This window comes from Heterodontus francisci, chromosome 44 (assembly GCF_036365525.1).
Source record: "Heterodontus francisci isolate sHetFra1 chromosome 44, sHetFra1.hap1, whole genome shotgun sequence".
NCBI classification, from domain to species: Eukaryota; Metazoa; Chordata; class Chondrichthyes; order Heterodontiformes; family Heterodontidae; genus Heterodontus; species Heterodontus francisci.
In genome coordinates, this window is record NC_090414.1 from 26,951,406 (window position 1) to 26,973,157 (window position 21,752).

Below are 21,752 nucleotides of genomic sequence, written 5' to 3' on the forward strand. Positions count from 1 at the left end.
AAGAGGTGGGGTAGGGGGAGATATGACTTCCAGTACCAACATTCAAAATCAGACTACAGACTGAAACCCTACAAAGGTTAACAGGGGAAAAAAAAAATACAGATGGATAGATAGCCTCCGACCCAGAACAATCCACTTCGGCAGGGAGTCTGAATGGGGAAAGTCAGACAGTGTGATCAGTGCCACCACTTCAAACAGCAAAGCATGTACAAAACATACAGAAGGGTCAATATTCAGTGACACAAAACATCGGGGCAAAGGAATAGACGGCCAAGAAACTGAGGAATCACCGTGTGAACCCCACCATCACCAACTCTACAAACACCAAACATGACAAGCCCCCCGAGGCAACTGCACAGAACATATCCTTGTTATTCAGCACACCACCTCACAGGTAAGCAAGTGAAACTTGCTGCATAAGTTGCAACAAAGCAGCCTTAACTAAAAGAGGTTACATCCAGGATATAATTCTAAAACGCAGGCATCTGTGTCTACTTGCTTCCAATAAAACTTCACTTCAGTGTCATTTCTTTCTAACAATGGAATATGGGGGGGGGGGGGGAGAAGAGGCGGAGGCGGGGGGGGGGGGGGAGAAGAGGCGGAGGCGGGGGGGGGGGGAGAAGAGGCGGAGGCGGGGGGGGAGGGGAGAAGAGGCGGAGGCGGGGAGAAGAGGCGGAGGCGGAGGGGGGGGGGGAGAAGAGGCGGGGGGGGGGGAGAAGAGGCGGGGGGGGGGGAGAAGAGGCGGGGGGGGGGGAGAAGAGGCGGGGGGGGGGAGAAGAGGCGGGGGGGGGGGAGAAGAGGCGGGGGGGGGGAGAAGAGGCGGGGGGGGGGGGGAGAAGAGCGGGGGGGGGGGGGAGAAGAGGCGGGGGGGGGGGAGAAGAGGCGGGGGGGGGAGAAGAGGCGGGGGGGGGAGAAGAGGCGGGGGGGGGAGAAGAGGCGGGGGGGGGGGGAGAAGAGGCGGGGGGGGGGGAGAAGAGGCGGGGGGGGGGGAGAAGAGGCGGGGGGGGGGAGAAGAGGCGGGGGGGGAGAAGAGGCGGGGGGGGGGGGAGAAGAGGCGGGGAGGGGGGGGGGGAGAAGAGGCGGGGGGGGGGAGAAGAGGGGGGGGGGGGGAGAAGAGGCGGGGGGGAGGGGAGAATAGGCGGGGGGGGGGGGGAGAAGAGGCGGGGGGGGGGGGAGAAGAGGCGGGGGGGGGGGAGAAGAGGCGGGGGGGGGGAGAAGAGGCGGGGGGGGGGGGAGAAGAGGCGGGGGGGGGGAGAAGAGGCGGGGGGGGGGGAGAAGAGGCGGGGGGGGGGAGAAGAGGCGGGGGGGGGAGAAGAGGCGGGGGGGGGGAGAAGAGGCGGGGGGGGGGAGAAGAGGCGGGGGGGGGGGGAGAAGAGGCGGGGGGGGGGGGGAGAAGAGGCGGGGGGGGGGGAGAAGAGGCGGGGGGGGGGGAGAAGAGGCGGGGGGGGGGAGAAGAGGCGGAGGGGGGGGAAGAGGCGGGGGGGGGGGGAAGAGGCGGAGGGGGGGGGAGAAGAGGCAGAGGCGGGGGGGGGGGAGAAGAGGCAGAGGCGGGGGGGGGGGAGAAGAGGCAGAGGCGGGGGGGGGGAGAGAAGAGGCAGAGGCGGGGGGGGGGGAGAGAAGGAGGCAGGGGGGGGGGAAGAGGCGGAGGCGGGGGGGGGAGAAGAGGCGGAGGCGGGGGTAAGGGGGGAAAAGGGGGTAGGGGGGAAAAGGGGGTAGGGGGGAAAAGGGGGGTAGGGGGGGAAAAGGGGGTAGGGGGGAAAAGGGGGTAGGGGGGAAAAGGGGGTAGGGGGGAAAAGGGGGTAGGGGGGAAAAGGGGGTAGGGGGGAAAAGGGGGGTAGGGGGGAAAAGGGGGTAGGGGGAAAAGGGGGTAGGGGGGAAAAGGGGGTAGGGGGGAAAAGGGGGTAGGGGGGAAAAGGGGGTAGGGGGGAAAAGGGGGTAGGGGGGAAAAGGGGGTAGGGGGGAAAAGGGGGTAGGGGGGAAAAGGGGGGTAGGGGGGGAAAAGGGGGTAGGGGGGAAAAAGGGGTAGGGGGGGAAAAAGGGGGTAGGGGGGAAAAAGGGGGTAGGGGGGAAAAAGGGGGTAGGGGGGAAAAAGGGGTAGGGGGGAAAAGGGGGTAGGGGGGGAAAAAGGGGGTAGGGGGGAAAAAGGGGGTAGGGGGAAAAAGGGGGTAGGGGGGAAAAAGGGGGTAGGGGGGAAAAAGGGGGGTAGGGGGGAAAAAGGGGGTAGGGGGGAAAAAGGGGGGTAGGGGGGAAAAAGGGGGTAGGGGGGAAAAAGGGGGTAGGGGGGAAAAAGGGGGTAGGGGGAAAAAGGGGGTAGGGGGGAAAAGGGGGTAGGGGGGAAAAGGGGGGTAGGTTGAGTGTTGAGCTGCTCTCTCAGGGAACCCCCGATCAGCAGTTGTCGCTGAGCTTCACCTGGGGCGAATTGGGCTTCTCTGCTTTTCGAGGATGGATGTTAAATGAGGGTTTTGGAGCTTTGCCCTAACTCTCCCAGTTAAAAGGCCTCACCATGGCAACCATAGCAGACCGCCCACATCCCTACGTTGCCATGGAAACAACTGTGCAGCAGAAAGACGATAAATGAGTTGTTATCTTTAAATCATTTGCTGTGAACACGGCCTGCAATTTGTGGGAAGAGCACCAAAATCTAAGGGTATTTCCTACCTGCTGGTCCCAGTTAATGTGTCTCTGTTTAATGACTGATTGATGTTTGAGTTACACACAGTGCACAGACTAAAAGATGCTAACGGGCTGTGAGAATTCAGAGTCAGCCGATAGGATCCCTCAGCCGATCAGAAGCCGAACATTAGACGACTCTCGATATGCAATGGAAGATGTGAGTTTCTTTGGGCCAACTTCAAATTATAAACCTAGTCGAAACTTTAAATGCAAAAAAGTGCAAGGGTTCTCGACAAATCCTGAATTTCAATCGATGTGATTCTATGTCAGGATGGGGTGATGGATTGCACCTTGGATACCAGACAATTGTTGCACTCTTTTGTGTCCAACACACTAAGTCCATATCCTCACTAACTGGTCCAGCACGCTGCAGCAGGGAGCTGTGAGATAGCTGCCTGCCCCCCAATCAGTTACAGGGCGAGTGTCAGATTCAGTGCCTTCACTTAGAGCAGAGTTCCAAATCCTTTCTGCTCAACCTGGACCAGCATCAGGAAAGTGACTTTCACAGATAGGAGTGAGGCTGCAGGGGGCTGGGGGGTTGGGTGGGGGAGGCAGCAGCTAGTTACTGAGACAGGGGACTGCCCTGCAATCAGCTAACTGGGGAGAGATACAAACTGTGACAGACTCAGACAGCCTTACCCAGCTGCATCCTGCACCAAGCCTTAATTGGCACAAAGGGCAGTGGGGATCTGGAACTCACCCCAAACCAAACACCCTCTCCTGAAAAACTGCTCAGGATCAACTAAAAAATATCAAAACTGAGATTTGCAGATTTTTGTTGGCCGAGAGTAATTAAAGATTATGGACCAAGATACAGATCAGCCATGATCTCACTGAATGACGGAACAGGCTCGAGGGGCTGAATGGCCTCCTCCCGTTCCTCAGTTCATACAAATCACCTGCTCTGTGGGAGCCCAAGAGTTAATCAATTAAAATGGCTGCTTCTGCTTCCAACACTGAACACAAAGACTGAAAGCTGGGCTTTGCTAACATCCCCACACACAAGCTGAATACCAATCTCTGGTCCAGCTCACATCTTCGACATTCACTGAACCCGTGCAGCAAGCCCTGCCTCCTGATCGCTCTGCGCAGTGCAGAGCCATTCACACACTCAGCTACTTAGTTAGCACACTTCAGCTGGTCGGACACTCCTGGATGCAGGATTCTGCAAGGATTCCGATAACCTTCCCAAACTTGCTGTCCTGGTTCAGCATTCGAGTGTAACAGAAGACGGCATGCACAGAACAAGAAATTCTTTAAAGAATTTGAGTCACAAAGAGTGTCTGATTGATTTAATTCACCATGCTGCCAGATATCAGCCGTCCTTGAGGGTCACATTTTTGTGCATCTCCTTTTGGAAAACCTCCTCTCTCTCTCTCCACCCTCAAACCTTCCATTCACCAGTGGCTGGACTCGGGGGCTCTGCTGTTTTATAGCCAGCCACTAGGTGTCAGGCACGTACAGGCCGGGAAAGTCGCTGCTGATCACGGCCGACTTGTGCTGCCTCCAACCTCGGGATACCCCTTCCCAGGGGCTAGTCACTGTGGCGCGTGAGGGCCTTTGGGCAATCAGGGCAGTGCGTCTTCACAGCACTTCACTTCCCCAGACTACTGAGCTCAGCAGCCCCACTCCCGAGCTAGGAAGAGGGAAGAACAGCAAACACGGACTGGCACTTGTGCTGGGTCGCTGCCCTAATGCCCCCTCCCCTCCTGCCTGCCCGCATCTCCCCTCCACAGCTCCCACTGCCCCTGCATCTCCCCCTTTGGACCTGTGATGCCGCTGCAGCTGGGATAACAGGAGGCAACTCAGGGAGGCTGGTTTCGGGAAATCTGAATGATGTCAGCAGCAGTTTAGAGAGCAGCATCACACGGTGAGCCTGGAGCTTTTGAGTCGTGTCGGACTGAGTTACTGACTGCACATTGTGAGTGGGGTAGGAGGTGGGGAACATGTTAAACCCTGAAGAAAAAAATCCTTTGGGCATGACTGAGATAATCACTAGAATGATACACCACAGGGAGGAGTCCATTCAGCCCATCATGCCTGTACTGGCTCTTTGGAACAGTTATCTGATTAATCCCACTCCTTCTGCTCCATAGTTCAGGGATTAGAGCACCTGTCCTGTAAACCTCAGTCGTGAGTTCAAATCTCATTGAGGTTAAAGTGCAATTTAACTCAGTTTAAAATTTGCGAAGCAGGTACTTTTTGGGTTTAAAGGGATCAAAGGATACGGGGGGAAAGCGGGAACAGGTTACTGAGTTGGATGATCAGCCATGATCATAATGAATGGCGGAGCAGGCTCGAAGGGCCGAATGGCCTACTCCTGCTCCTATTTTCTATGTTTCCCCATAGCCCAGCAAATTTTTCCTTGATGTATTTATGCAATTCTGGTTTACAGGACAGTGAGGGGACACTGAATTTGACAGCAGGCGACGAAAAGCAGCAAGGGGTCCCCAGGGGGTGAATCATGGACAAGCTCTTTACCTGCGCACAAATTTGGAGGTGAATTTGCTAAAGATGCCCGACGCCCCTCTCCGCGATTGGCTGTTGCCGTGCGACAGCGTTGGTGAGGCAGGAGGGCCATTGTAAGCTGTGTTCTGTTGATCACGGAATTGGCGGAGCTGGCCTCCATCAATGGTGCGCCGGCTGGCTACTCCCCGTGGGAAGTTGCTGTGCTCAGTTGTGGAGCTGCTGATGTTGTGAGCAGAGGGCGAGGTGACTGGGATCCGCTGCGGAGCAGTGCTGTGGGGAAAAGCAGAAAGGGGGAAAGAAAAGCGTTAACAAGAACCCCTGCAAACACAAGGGGCAACTCCGCTACGCTTCAGAGCAATATCTACGGAGCAGAAACTGCAATGAGCTTTAGCAAGGATTGTCAGCAGGCTATTTGACTGCAGGGGCATCGCAATCAGGTGCAGACCTTGGTACACCAACCAGCAGTTAGGGATTGGCTGATTTAAACCATGGGTATGAGGGGTTAATTTGTACAGATTACTACGGAGATCAGCCAAATAACTACAGCTTGGACATCTCAGGGTCTGGGCTCTGCTGACTCACTCACTCCAGCTTCTTTCACACGCTGCACAATCTCGTTGAACATCCAGGAAAGAGTAACCCAGAGTTTTTTCTTTCAAAAAGAGCATGCTGGTCCTGGGGAAGAACACGTTTCAATGGTGCCATGAGTCTCGATTCCAACACAGTGAGAAAGAGCATACAGCAAACAGAGGGGGCAGGTCAGTACTGAGGGAACGCCGCACTGTCGGAGGGTCAGTGCTGAGGGAGCGCCGCACCGTCGGAGGGTCAGTGCTGAGGGAGCGCCGCACCGTTGGCGGGTCAGTGCTGAGGGAGCGCTGCACCGTCGGCGGGTCAGTGCTGAGGGAGCGCCGCACCGTCGGAGGGTCAGCGCTGAGGGAGCGCCGCACTGTCGGAGGGTCAGTGCTGAGGGAGCGCCGCACCGTCGGAGGGTCAGTGCTGAGGGAGCGCCGCACCGTCGGAGGGTCAGCGCTGAGGGAGCGCCGCACTGTCGGAGGGTCAGTACTGAGGGAGAGCCGCACTGTCGGAGGGAATTATAATGTCTTTAGTGTACACCTGGGCTGCCCAGTGTATCTCACATGGTGATATTAACTGCAGAGCTGTTGTGTTGTGTAGCTCGTTCCTCTGACCCGAATGGCTTAGATTCCAAGTTGGGTGCTCACTCTAGTTCTGACAGTGAATAGCAATTCTGATTTTTCTCTCTCCGCAGTGGTGCTCTGCAGTGCAGGCACGTTTGAGAGATGAATTATTCAGTGAAGTGCAACAGGATCCCCTTGGGGAGCTCAGATACCACTTGCATTATTAATGTGGAGAGGGCTTCCCCTCGACAGCTCTTGCTGTCCTCTCCATTGGCAGTGCAGGAAAAGTCTGCCTCAGGGTCTTAGTGTCCACTGGCTCTCGGTGTGGGGGGAATCAGAGGTGCAGACCCAATGCTGGGGGAATGTAACCTCAATTTTCAGGACTTGCAACTCTGCTTTGCAAAATGAAGAGATGGTAATTCCCTCAGCAACTGGAAGGTACAAGTAGGGTATAAGGCAGTACAGAGATGTGTATGGAGTATTGTCACAGAGGGTAATTTCAGACAGGTGATACAGTGCAACATAAATGCAATCCTTTGTTTCTTCATACCTACATTTTTGAAGTGTCTTCATGACCCTACCTCCCACCCTCCCTGGAAACTCAGAAAAACCTGTGCTCGGAATGCTTGCCTTGGACGCTGAGTGTCACTGTTACTCCCTGTGGATTTGGACGGGTGAACGGAGGTGGACATGGATTTTGTGTGCCGTGTTCTTGCCGAGGTCACGGACATGGAGGATATCCTGGAGCCTTGTGTCGATGAACTGGAGGATGAAAGAAGTTGAATTAATGTACTCCCTCCACACGGACCCCCACGTCCCACCCCTCATTGCATCCCGCTGCCTGTTGAATAGATATTTCTGCTACTTGGATAATCAACATCAGTGAACGGGGCGTTTGTGTTTGTGGGAACTTGCTGCGTGCAAACTGACGGCCGAGTTTCCTACATCACAACTGTGGTTCACACTTCAAGAAAAAGTACTTTGATGACTGTAAAGTGCTCAGGGAGATCCAGAGGTGGTGAAAGGCACGACAGAAATGCAAGTCTTTCTTCCCACTGCTCCATGTTGTGCGTGTGACCACAGCGCTAAGGGCTCTCTGGTTCAATGGTGAGCTTAAACTCCCCATCATCTCCTTTGTCCAGCCTTCTCACCCAGTGACATGCTTCCTGACTCAGGTCACCCCTAAATCTTCTAAACCCCAGTGACCAAATCCCTGATCTCTCTAGCCTCTGTAACCCCCTGATCAATCCTGGTTACTCTCCAGAGAACCAACGCTGCACCTTTCCCAGTGCTTGTTAACACATTCCTATAACAAGAGCAAATCTTCCAGCTGCAGCCGAACTAAGTCCGTCTACCTGTTCAGCGCGATCAATAATAAGCCCAGAATTTCACTTTTAGTCTTTGGTCCTGATCAGGGTGAAATAACCTGTTCATGTTCCATCTTCTGAGCTGCAGGCAGGCCGTCAGTGCTGAGCCGTGGGACAATTCAGTCAGCGTGCGTCTGAGCACCAGCAACATCTACAGTGTGGTGTGGGTGACACAAAGGACATGAGGATTGCTGTTACCTGTCTTTGCCATTCTGTATGCTGCCTTGCTGCCCTGTGCCAGCTCGATCCGCCAGTGGGGAGTTCCTCCCTCGGCCCACACCGCTGGACAACGCATTGTTCTGTAAGGGTGGAGTGAAACAAGAAAACAGACGGTTTTAATGGCAGTGAGCATCAGGTTCCAGCAAGAGGCTGGTGGCAGATAGTAGTCCTTTAGTTTAGTGCTTCAGCATCCAGGCTCACCATGGTGGACGGTGTGGTTACTTTCTTCCTCTCCGAGCCAGTGTGCGGACTTGCCGGCACTTTAACATTGCTGCTGGAACGTCGGGAGCTGTCTTTCTCCTCCTCCTGGTGTTTGGAGTCAGTGCTATTGGCTTGGTTCCTCTTGGAGTAGGAGTTGGTGCTGGGGTTGGTGGGACCAGCTGCAGCAATATTAAAACAGTCACGGGTTACTGAAAGCGCAGTGGGAAGGAGAACAGACTTGAGCATGGCCTCCAGACAAAGAGCAGCAAAACTGGGGACGGAAAATGCCCGAGCGGCTGAATGACCTCTTCCTGCTTCCTTATACCCAGAAATCGGGAATTCAAATCCCACCTGAATTCAATATATTAGTTAATTTTTCAGTTTGTACCAATGAACATTCAAAGCTTCAGGGAAGAGAACCTGCTACCACGACCCTGTCTGGTTAGATACAGAGTAAAGTTCCCTGTACACTGTCCCCCATCAAACACTCCCAGGACAGGTACAGTACGGGGGTTAGATACAGAGTAAATCTCCCTCTACATTGTCCCCCATCAAACACTCCCAGGACAGGTACAGTACGGGGTTAGATACAGAGTAAAGCTCCCTCTACACTGTCCCCATCAAACACTCCCAGGACAGGTACAGTACGGGGTTAGATACAGAGTAAATCTCCCTCTATACTGTCCCCCATTAAACACTCCCAGGACAGGTACAGCACGGGGGTTAGATACAGAGTAAAGCTCCCTCTACACTGTCCTCATCAAACACTCCCAGGACAGGTACAGTACAGGGGTTAGATACAGAGTAAAGCTCCCTCTACACTGTCCCCCATCAAACACTCCCAGGACAGGTACAGTACGGGTTTAGATACAGAGTAAAGCTCCCTCTACACTGTCCCCATCAAACACTCCCAGGACAGGTACAGTACGGGGTTAGATACAGAGTAAATCTCCCTCTACACTGTCCCCCATTAAACACTCCCAGGACAGGTACAGTACGGGGGTTAGATACAGAGTAAAGCTCCCTCTACACTGTCCCCATCAAACACTCCCAGGACAGGTACAGCACGGGGTTAGATACAGAGTAAAGCTCCCTCTACACTGTCCCCATCAAACACTCCCAGGACAGGTACAGTACGGGGGTTAGATACAGAGTAAAGCTCCCTCTACACTGTCCCCATCAAACACTCCCAGGACAGGTACAGTACAGGGGTTAGATACAGAGTAAAGCTCCCTCTACACTGTCCCCCATCAAACACTCCCAGGACAGGTACAGTACGGGGTTAGATACAGAGTAAAGCTCCCTCTACACTGTCCCCCATCAAACACTCCCAGGACAGGTACAGTACGGGTTTAGATACAGAGTAAAGCTCCCTCTACACTGTCCCCATCAAACACTCCCAGGACAGGTACAGTACAGGGGTTAGATACAGAGTAAAGCTCCCTCTACACTGTCCCCATCAAACACTCCCAGGACAGGTACAGTACGGGGTTAGATACAGAGTAAAGCTCCCTCTACACTGTCCCCATCAAACACTCCCAGGACAGGTACAGTACGGGGTTAGATACAGAGTAAAGCTCTCTCTGCTGTATAGAGCTACAGTAGCAGCTTTGTGCAGTGATCTGAGCAAGGGCTGGATTTTAGAGTGCCACATACATTGCGTGCCAGGTGTTGTGCACTAATGCTGAATAACCTGAACCTGCTCGTTGTCCACGATACAGCACAGGGGAAGTAGGATTCTGGACCTACCTTGTTCACTGAGCCGGCGCGGTCTCTGACTGGCTGATACACTCCGCTGTACCTTGTTCGAAGGGGATTGTGCGTTACTATTGGTGTGGTCAGAGCGCGGCTTCAGACACAAGTTACTGGTGGAGAGAGAATCTGTTTCCAACTGCAGGCCAAAAACAATGCAACAATTCTTAGAAACAGGGAGGGATCATTGGACACATTAACCAGACCCTGTCTAACACCAGCAGCACAATATAACCAGCCCCTAACACCAACAGCACGGGATAACCAGCCCCTAACACCAACAGCACTGACAGAACAGTAAAACCAGCCCCCAACACCAACAGCACGGGATAACCAGCCCCTGTCTAACACCAACAGCACGGTATAACCAGACCCTGTCTAACACCAACAGCACGGTATAACCAGACCCTAACACCAACAGCACTGACAACACAGTAAAACCAGACCCTAACACCAACAGCACGGTATAACCAGACCCTAACACCGACAGCACTGACAGCACAATATAACTAGACCCTAACGCCAACAGCATGGTATAACCAGACCCTGTCGAACACCAACAGCACGGTATAACCAGACCCATTCTAACACCGACAGCACGGTATAACCAGACCCATTCTAACACCGACAGCACGGTATAATCAGACCCATTCTAACACCGACAGCACGGTATAACCAGACCCATTCTAACACCGACAGCACGGTATAACCAGACCCATTCTAACACCGACAGCACGGTATAACCAGACCCATTCTAACACCGACAGCACGGTATAACCAGACCCATTCTAACACCGACAGCACGGTATAACCAGACCCATTCTAACACCGACAGCATGGTATAACCAGACCCATTCTAACACCGACAGCACGGTATAACCAGACCCTGTCTAACACCGACAGCACGGTATAACCAGACCCTGTCTAACACCGACAGCACGGTATAACCAGACCCATTCTAACACCGACAGCACGGTATAACCAGACCCATTCTAACACCGACAGCATGGTATAACCAGACCTTGTCTAACACCGACAGCATGGTATAATCAGACCCTGTCTAACACCGACAGCACGGTATAACCAGACCCTGTCTAACACCGACAGCACGGTATAACCAGACCCATTCTAACACCGACAGCATGGTATAACCAGACCTTGTCTAACACCGACAGCATGGTATAATCAGACCCTGTCTAACACCGACAGCACGGTATAACCAGACCTTGTCTAACACCGACAGCACGGTATAACCAGACCCATTCTAACACCGACAGCATGGTATAACCAGACCTTGTCTAACACCGACAGCACGGTATAATCAGACCCATTCTAACACCGACAGCACGGTATAACCAGACCCTGTCTAACACCGACAGCACGGTATAACCAGACCCTGTCTAACACCGACAGCACGGTATAACCAGACCCATTCTAACACCGACAGCATGGTATAACCAGACCTTGTCTAACACCGACAGCATGGTATAATCAGACCCTGTCTAACACCGACAGCACGGTATAACCAGACCTTGTCTAACACCGACAGCACGGTATAACCAGACCATAACACCGACAGCACGGTACAACCAGACCCTAACACTGACAGCACGGTATAACCAGACCCTGTCTAACACCGACAGCACGGTATAACCAGACCTTGTCTAACACCGACAGCACGGTATAACCAGACCTTGTCTAACACCGACAGCACGGTATAACCAGACCATAACACCGACAGCACGGTACAACCAGACCCTAACACTGACAGCACGGTATAACCAGACCCTGTCTAACACCAACAGCATGGTATAACCAGACCTTGTCTAACACCGACAGCACGGTATAACCAGACCCGAAGACCGACAGCACGGTACAACCAGACCCTAACACCGACAGCACGGTACAACCAGACCCTAACATCAACAGCACGGTATAACCATACCCTAACACCGACAGCACGGTATAACCATACCCTGTCTAACACCAACAGCACGGTATAACCAGACCCAGTCTAACACCGACAGCACGATATAACCAGACCCAGTCTAACACCGACAGCACGGTATAACCAGACCCCAACAGCACGATATAACCAGACCCTGTCTAACACCAACAGCACAGAATAACCAGACCCTGTCTAACACCGACAGCACGGTATAACCAGACCCTGTCTAACACCGACAGCACGGTATAACCAGACCCCAACAGCACGATATAACCAGACCCTGTCTAACACCAACAGCACAGAATAACCAGACCCTGTCTAACACCGACAGCACGGTATAACCAGACCCTGTCTAACACCGACAGCACGGTATAACCAGACCCTGTCTAACACCGACAGCACGGTATAACCAGACCCCAACACCGACAGCACGGTATAACCAGACCCCAACAGCACGATATAACCAGACCCTGTCTAACACCAACAGCACAGAATAACCAGACCCTGTCTAACACCGACAGCACGGTATAACCAGACCCTGTCTAACACCGACAGCACGGTATAACCAGACCCCAACACCGACAGCACGGTATAACCAGACCCCAACAGCACGATATAACCAGACCCTGTCTAACACCAACAGCACAGAATAACCATACCCAGTCTAACACCAACAGCACGGTATAACCAGACCCATTCTAACACCGACAGCACGGTATAACCAGACCCATTCTAACACCGACAGCACGGTATAACCAGACCCATTCTAACACCGACAGCACGGTATAACCAGACCCATTCTAACACCGACAGCACGGTATAACCAGACCCATTCTAACACCGACAGCACGGTATAACCAGACCCATTCTAACACCGACAGCATGGTATAACCAGACCCTGTCTAGCACTGACAGCACGGTATAACCAGACCCATTCTAACACCGACAGCACGGTATAACCAGACCCTGTCTAGCACTGACAGCACGGTATAACCAGACCCATTCTAACACCGACAGCACGGTATAACCAGACCCATTCTAACACCGACAGCACGGTATAACCAGACCCTGTCTAACACCGACAGCACGGTATAATCAGACCCAGTCTAACACCAACAGCACGGTATAACCAGACCCATTCTAACACCGACAGCACGGTATAACCAGACCCATTCTAACACCGACAGCACGGTATAACCAGACCCATTCTAACACCGACAGCACGGTATAACCAGACCCATTCTAACACCGACAGCACGGTATAACCAGACCCATTCTAACACCGACAGCATGGTATAACCAGACCCTGTCTAGCACTGACAGCACGGTATAACCAGACCCTAACACCGACAGCACGGTATAATCAGACCCATTCTAACACCGACAGCACGGTATAACCAGACCCTGTGGAACACTGACAGCACGGTATAACCAGACCCTGTCTAGCACTGACAGCACGGTATAACCAGACCCTAACACCGACAGCACGGTATAATCAGACCCTGTGGAACACTGACAGCACGGTATAACCAGACCCTGTGGAACACTGACAGCACGATATAACCAGACCCTGTCCAACACCGACAGCACGGTATAATCAGACCCTGTGGAACACTGACAGCACGGTATAACCAGACCCTGTGGAACACTGACAGCACGATATAATCAGACCCTGTCCAACACCGACAGCACGGTATAACCAGACCCTGTCCAACACCGACAGCACGGTATAATCAGACCCTGTCCAACACCGACAGCACGGTATAATCAGACCCTGTCGAACACCGACAGCACGGTATAACCAGACCCTGTCCAACACCGACAGCACGGTTTAATCAGACCCTGTCTAACACCGACAGCACGGTATAATCAGACCCTGTCCAACACCGACAGCACGGTATAATCAGACCCTGTCGAACACCGACAGCACGGTATAACCAGACCCTGTCCAACACCGACAGCACGGTATAATCAGACCCTGTCCAACACCGACAGCACGGTATAATCAGACCCTGTCGAACACCGACAGCACGGTTTAATCAGACCCTGTCCAACACCGACAGCACGGTATAATCAGACCCTGTCCAACACCGACAGCACGGTATAATCAGACCCTGTCGAACACCGACAGCACGGTATAACCAGACCCTGTCCAACACCGACAGCACGGTTTAATCAGACCCTGTCTAGCACTGACAGCACGGTATAACCAGACCCATTCTAACACTGACAGCACGGTATAATCAGACCCTGTCGAACACCGACAGCACGGTTTAATCAGACCCTGTCTAACACCGACAGCACGGTATAACCAGACCCTGTCTAACACCGACAGCACGGTATAACCAGACCCATTCTAACACTGACAGCACGGTATAACCAGACCCATTCTAACACTGACAGCACGGTATAACCAGACCCTGTCCAACACCGACAGCACGGTATAATCAGACCCTGTCCAACACCGACAGCACGGTATAATCAGACCCTGTCGAACACCGACAGCACGGTTTAATCAGACCCTGTCTAACACCGACAGCACGGTATAACCAGACCCTGTCTAACATTGACAGCGGGGTAGATGTGCAAAAGGATGGGTCAGGGTGCAGAGGAAACAGGGAGTATCTGCTCCCTGTCTGTTACAGATGTGTTGCAGAGACGTGGGGAGAAGGGATAGCAGTGTTTCCCCAGTCCATTATAGTTGGGGGGGGGGGGGGGGGGGTGGCAAGGAAATTGAGATACAGATCCAGTATATTACAAGGTGGCAGGGGGTGGTGTGGGGAGTGGGATGGGATCCCAGTGTATTACAGGTCGGGGAGTGGGATGGGATCCCAGTGTATTACAGGTCGGGGAGTGGGATGGGATCCCAGTGTATTACAGGTCAGGGAGTGTGGGGAGTGGGATGGGATGCCAGTGTCTTACAGGTGGGGGAGTGGGATGGGATCCCAGTGTCTTACAGGTCGGGGAGTGTGGGGAGTGGGATGGGATGCCAGTATATTACAGGTGGGGGAGTGGGATGGGATCCCAGTGTCTTACAGGTCGGGGAGTGTGGGGAGTGGGATGGGATGCCAGTGTATTACAGGTGGGGGAGTGGGATGGGATCCCAGTGTATTACAGGTCAGGGAGTGTGGGGAGTGGGATGGGATGCCAGTGTCTTACAGGTGGGGGAGTGGGATGGGATCCCAGTGTATTACAGGTCAGGGAGTGTGGGGAGTGGGATGGGATCCCAGTGTATTACAGGTCAGGGAGTGTGGGGAGTGGGATGGGATGCCAGTGTCTTACAGGTGGGGGAGTGGGATGGGATCCCAGTGTCTTACAGGTCGGGGAGTGTGGGGAGTGGGATGGGATGTCAGTGTATTACAGGTGGGGGAGTGGGATGGGATCCCAGTGTATTACAGGTCAGGGAGTGTGGGGAGTGGGATGGGATCCCAGTGTATTACAGGTCGGGGAGTGGGATGGGATCCCAGTGTCTTACAGGTGGGGTGGTGTGGGGAGTGGGATGGGATCCCAGTGTATTACAGGTCGGGGAGTGGGATGGGATCCCAGTGTCTTACAGGTGGGGTGGTGTGGGGAGTGGGATGGGATCCCAGTGTATTACAGGTGGTGTGGTGTGGGGAGTGGGATGGGATCCCAGTGTATTACAGGTCAGGGAGTGTGGGGAGTGGGATGGGATCCCAGTGTATTACAGGTCGGGGAGTGGGATGGGATCCCAGTGTCTTACAGGTGGGGTGGTGTGGGGAGTGGGATGGGATCCCAGTGTATTACAGGTCGGGGAGTGGGATGGGATCCCAGTGTCTTACAGGTGGGGTGGCGTGGGGAGTGGGATGGGATCCCAGTGGATTACAGGGGGGGTGGTGTGGGGAGTGGGATGGGATCCCAGTGTGATACAGGTGGGGTGGTGTGGGGAGTGGGATGGGATCCCAGTGTATTACAGGTGGGGGAGTGTGGGGAGTGGGATGGGATCCCAGTGTATTACAGGTGGGGTGGTGTGGGGAGTGGGATGGGATCCCAGTGTGATACAGGTGGGGGAGTGTGGGGAGTGGGATGGGATCCCAGTGTATTACAGGGGGGGGAGTGTGGGGAGTGGGATGGGATCCCAGTGGATTACAGGGGAGGTGGTGTGGGGAGTGGGATGGGATCCCAGTGTGATACAGGTGGGGTGGTGTGGGGAGTGGGATGGGATCCCAGTGTATTACAGGGGGGGTGGTGTGGGGAGTGGGATGGGATCCCAGTGTATTACAGGTCGGGGAGTGTGGGGAGTGGGATGGGATCCCAGTGTATTACAGGTGGGGGAGTGGGATGGGATCCCAGTGTCTTACAGGTGGGGTGGTGTGGGGAGTGGGATGGGATCCCAGTGGATTACAGGGGGGGTGGTGTGGGGAGTGGGATGGGATCCCAGTGTATTACAGGGGGGGTGGTGTGGGGAGTGGGATGGGATCCCAGTGTATTACAGGTGGGGTGGTGTGGGGAGTGGGATGGGATCCCAGTGGATTACAGGGGGGGTGGTGTGGGGAGTGGGATGGGATCCCAGTGTATTCCAGGTGGGGTGGTGTGGGGAGTGGGATGGGATCCCAGTGGATTACAGGGGGGGTGGTGTGGGGAGTGGGATGGGATCCCAGTGTATTACAGGTGGGGTGGTGTGGGGAGTGGGATGGGATCCCAGTGGATTACAGGTGGGGTGGTGTGGGGAGTGGGATGGGATCCCAGTGTGATACAGGTGGGGTGGTGTGGGGAGTGGGATGGGATCCCAGTGGATTACAGGGGGGGTGGTGTGGGGAGTGGGATGGGATCCCAGTGTATTACAGGTCGGGGAGTGTGGGGAGTGGGATGGAATCCCAATGTATTACAGGTGGGGTGGTGTGGGGAGTGGGATGGGATCCCACAAATAAATGAGGAAGACATAGTAAATAAGGGCAGTAGGACTAACAGGAAGAGCAGGCAGGGAGATGTTGCTGAGCACAGCGGGACTGGTGGTCTGAAGTGCATTTGTTTCAATGCGAGAAGTATAACAGGTAAGGCAGATGAACTTAGAGCTTGGATTAGTACTTGGAACTATGATGTTGTTGCTATTACAGAGACTTGGTTGAGGGAAGGACAGGATTGGCAGCTAAATGTTCCGGGATTTAGAAGCTTCAGGCGGGATAGAGGGAGATGTAAAAGGGGTGGGGGAGTGGCATTACTTGTTAAGGAGAATATCACAGCTGTACTGCGAGAGGACACCTCAGAGGGGTCATGCAGCGAGGCAATATGGGTGGAGCTCAGGAATAGGAAGGGTGCAGTCACGATGTTGGGGGTTTACTACAGACCTCCCAACAGCCAGCGGGAGGTAGAGGAGCAGATATGTAGACAGATTTTGGAAATATGTAAAGGTAACAGGGTTGTAGTGGTGGGTGATTTTAACTTCCCCTATATTGACTGGGACTCACTTAGTGCTAGGGGCTTGGATGGGGCAGAATTTGTAAGGAGCACCCAGGAGGGCTTTTTGAAACAGTATGTAGATAGTCCAACTAGGGATGGGGCCATTCTGGACCTGGTATTGGGGAATGAGCCCGGCCAGGTGGTCGAAGTTTCAGTGGGGGAGCAGTGACCATACTTCCAAAAGTTTTAAGGTGCTTGTGAATAAGGATAAGAGTAATCCTCGGGTGAAGGTGCTAAATTGGGGGAAGGCTAATTATAACAATATTAGGCAGGAACTGAAGAATTTAGATTGGGGGCGGCTGTTTGAGGGTAAATCAACATCTGACATGTGGGAGTCTTTCAAACATCAGTTGATTAGAATCCAGGACCAGCATGTTCCTGTGAGGAAGAAAGACAAGTTTGGCAAGTTTCGGGAAGCTTGGATAACGCGGGATATTGTGAGCCTAGTCAAAAAGAAAAAGGAAGCATTTGTAAGGGCTGGAAGGCTAGGAACAGACGAATCCCTTGAGGAATATAAAGACAGTAGGAAGGAACTTAAGCAAGGAGTTAGGAAGGCGAAAAGGGGTCATGAAAAGTCATTGGCAAACAGGATTAAGGAAAATCCCATGGCTTTTTATACATATATAAAGAGCAAGAGGGTAACCAGGGAAAGGGTTGGCTCACTCAAGGACAGAGAAGGGAATCTATGTGTGGAGCCAGAGAAAATGGGCGAGGTACTAAATGAGTACTTTGCATCAGTATTCACCAAAGAGAAGGATTTGGTGGATGATGAGTCTAGGGAAGGGAGTGTAGATAGTCTGGGTCATCTCATTATCGAAAAGGAGGAGGTGTTGGGTGTCTTGCAAAGCATTAAGGTAGATAAGTCCCCAGGGCCTGAAGGGATCTACCATAGAATACTGAGGGAGGCAAGGGAAGAAATTGCTGGGGCCTTGACAGAAATCTTTGCATCCTCATTGGCTACAGGTGAGGTCCCAGAGGACTGGAGAATAGCCAATGTTGTTCCTTTGTTTAAGAAGGGTGGCAAGGATAATCCAGGAAATTATAGGCCGGTGAGCCTTACGTCAGTGGTAGGGAAACTATTAGAGAGGATTATTCGGGACAGGATTTACTCCCATTTGGAAACAAACTAACTTATTTGCGAGAGACAGCATGGTTTTGTGAAGGGGAGGTCGTGTCTTACTAATTTGATTGAGTTTTTTGAGGAAGTGACGAAGATGATTGATGAAGGAAGGGCAGTGGATGTTATCTATATGAACTTTCGTAAAGCCTTTGACAAGGTCCCGCATGGCACAAAAGGGGAAGTCACACGGGATCAGAGGTGAGCTGGCAAGATGGATACAGAACTGGCTCAGTCATAGAAGACAGAGGGTAGCAGTGGATGGGTGTTTTTCTGAATGGAGGGATGTGACTAGTGGTGTTCCGCAGGGATCAGTGCTGGGACCTTTGCTGTTTGTAGTATATATAAATGATTTGGAGGAAAATGTAGCTGGTCTGATTAGTAAGTTTGCAGACGACACAAAGGTTGGTGGAGTTGCAGATAATGATGAGGATTGTCAGAGGATACAGCAGGATATAAATTGGTTGGAGACTTGGGCGGAGAAATGGCAGATGGAGTTTAATCCGGACAAATGTGAGGTAATGCATTTTGGAAGGTCTATTGCAGGTGGGAGGTATACAGTATATGGCAGAACCTTTAGGAGTATAGACAGGCAGAGAGAGCTGGGCGTACAGGTTCACAGGTCACTGAAAGTGGCAACGCAGGTGGATAAGGTAGTCAAGAAGGCATACGGCATGCTTGCCTTCATCGGTCGGGGCACAGAGTATAAAAATTGGCAAGTCATGCTGCAGCTGTACAGAACCTTAGTTCGGCCACACTTAGTATATTGCGTGCAATTCTGGTCGCCACACTACCAGAAGGACGTGGAGGCTTTGGAGAGGGTACAGAGGAGGTTTACCAGGATGTTGCCTGGTCTGGAGGGCATTAACTATGAGGAGAGGTTGGATAAACTCGGATTGTTTTCACTGGAACGACGGAGGTGGAGGGGCGACATGATAGAGGTTTACAAAGTTATGAGCGGCATGGACAGAGTGGATAGTCAGAAGCTTTTTCCCAGGGTGGAAGAGTCAGTTACTAGGGGAAATAGGTTTAAGGTGCGAGGGGCAAAGTTTAGAGGGGATGCGCGAGGCAAGTTTTTTTTTTTTTTACACAGAGGGTGGTGAGTGCCTGGAACTTGCTGCCAGGGGAGGTGATGGAAGCAGATACGATAGCGACGTTTAAGAGACATCGTGACAAATAATTGAATAGGAAGGGAATAGAGGGAGATGGGCCCCGGAAGTGCAGAAGGTGTTAGTTTCGGCAGGCATCAAGATCAGCGCAGGCTTGGAGGGCCGAATGGCCTGTTCCTGTGCTGTACTGTTCTTTGTTCTTTGAGTGTGGGGAGTGGGATGGGATCCCAGTGTATTACAGGTGGGGGAGTGTGGGGAGTGGGATGGGATCCCAGTGTATTACAGGTGGGTGAGTGTGGGGAGTGGGATGGGATCCCAGTGTATTACAGGTGGGTGAGTGTGGGGAGTGGGATGGGATCCCAGTGTATTACAGGTGGGTGAGTGTGGGGAGTGGGATGGGATCCCAGTGTATTCCAGTCGCGGGAGTGTGGGGAGTGGGATGGGATCCCAGTGTATTACAGTGGTGGGAGTGTGGGGAGTGGGATGGGATTCCAGTGTATTACAGTGGTGGGTGTGTGGGGAGTGGGATGGGATCCCAGTGTATTACAGTGGTGGGAGTGTTGGGAGTGGGATGGGATCCCAGTGTATTACAGTGGTGGGGGAGTGTGGGGAGTGGGATGGGATCCCAGTGTATTACAGTGGTGGGGGAGTGTGGGGAGTGGGATGGGATCCCAGTGTATTACAGTGGTGGGGGAGTGTGGGGAGTGGGATGGGATCCCAGTGTATTACAGTGGTGGGAGTGTGGGGAGTGGGATGGGATCCCAGTGTATTACAGTGGTGGGAGTGTGGGGAGTGGGATGGGATCCCAGTGTATTCCAGGGGTGGGTGAGTGATGGGAGTGGGATGGGATCCCAGTGTATTACAGGTCGGGGAGCGATGGGAATGGGATGAGATCCCAGTGTATTACAGGTTGGGGAATGATGGGAGTGGGATGAGATCCCAGTGTATTACAGGTTGGGGAGTGATGGGAATGCGATGGGATCCCAGTGTATTACAGGTCGGGGAGCGATGGGAATGGGATGGGATCCCAGTGTATTACAGGTGAGGGAGTGATGGGAGTGGGGTGGGATGGGATCCCAGTGTATTACAGGTTGGGGAGTGATGGGAATGGGATGGGATCCCAGTGTGATACAGGTTGGGGAGTGATGGGAATGGGATGGTATCCCAGTGTGATACAGGTGGGGGAGTGATGGGAATGGGATGGGATTCCAGTGTATTACAGGTGGGGGAGTGATGGGAATGGGATGGGATGGGATTTCAGTGTGATACAGGTCGGGGAGTGATGGGAATGGGATGGGATTCCAGTGTATTACAGGTGGGGGAGTGATGGGAGTGGGATGGGATTCCAGTGTATTACAGGTGGGGGAGTGATGGGAGTGGGATGGGATTCCAGTGTATTACAGGTGGGGGAGTGATGGGAATGGGATGGGATGGGATTTCAGTGTGATACAGGTCGGGGCTGCAGTCTGTCACCTCCGAAGTCTTCCAGCCCAGTAGCAGATATGTTGCCATGACTTCGTTATACTTCTGGCTCACCAACGAGTCGGTGATCTCCTCCCGGGAATATCCCATATTAACCATGAGCTCTGTAACAAAGGGAACACACTGTTAAACCACAAGGGCTGAAAAGCGCCAGGAAAAGAGGAACTGCTACTGAGGAGAAAACGGACCTGTCCTCCGGGGATCTTTGTAGTCTGGCTCAGGGTCTATGTAGGGCTTCAGTTCGTCATCCTCATAGCCAACGTTCATCCAGCGATCTTTCATTATTTGCTGATAACACAATGATTGAGGATAGTTTCAATAAAAGACAGCTTTGCATTTCCAATCTGTATCTCATGGACCTCAGGATATCCCAACATGCATTACAGCCAATGATGTACTCTTAAAGTGTTGCAACGTAGGAAACATGGTCGCTAATTTGGACACAGCAAGATCTGACTCGGGGAATATGGTAATGACAGGATAATCTGCTTTAGTGATATTGACTGAGAGATAACATCGGCCCTGGGACGTCACAGAGAACTCCCCTGCTCTTTTGACAACTGTGGCTATGGGATCTTCTACACCCACCTGAGGGGGCAGACGGGGCCTCAGTTTCAACGTCTTATCCGAAAGACGGCAACTCTGACAGTACAGCACCCACTCAATATGATACTGGATATCAGCCTGTATTATGGGGCTTGGAACTCTGGAGCGAGAGAGAGTGGGCTATCCACTGGGCCACTGACGTACAATAATCAGGGTTCACTTCCTTACTCTGTGCTGAGCTGCTCAATTCCCAGGTGACTGAGCCAACACAGTCGATTCCAGGACCCTCAGGCTGCGGAGATAAAAATAAACATC

At 53.0% G+C, this 21,752-nt stretch overlaps 1 protein-coding gene across 2 annotated transcripts in view; it reads right to left on the minus strand.

Annotated features, from left to right (window-relative positions):
• Positions 1 to 21,752, minus strand: part of LOC137355924 (serine/threonine-protein kinase MARK2-like) — a 193,880-nt gene that overhangs the window by 14,231 nt on the left and 157,897 nt on the right. For both annotated transcript variants that reach the window (XM_068021589.1, XM_068021588.1), the window contains exons 10-16: positions 21,080 to 21,179; positions 20,883 to 20,995; positions 9,815 to 9,956; positions 8,066 to 8,244; positions 7,844 to 7,944; positions 6,909 to 7,040; positions 5,155 to 5,412 (exon numbers count right to left, since the gene is read on the minus strand). In XM_068021589.1, the coding sequence (XP_067877690.1) occupies positions 5,155 to 5,412; positions 6,909 to 7,040; positions 7,844 to 7,944; positions 8,066 to 8,244; positions 9,815 to 9,956; positions 20,883 to 20,995; positions 21,080 to 21,179 (1,025 nt within the window). The remainder of the gene's footprint in view (positions 1 to 5,154; positions 5,413 to 6,908; positions 7,041 to 7,843; positions 7,945 to 8,065; positions 8,245 to 9,814; positions 9,957 to 20,882; positions 20,996 to 21,079; positions 21,180 to 21,752) is intronic.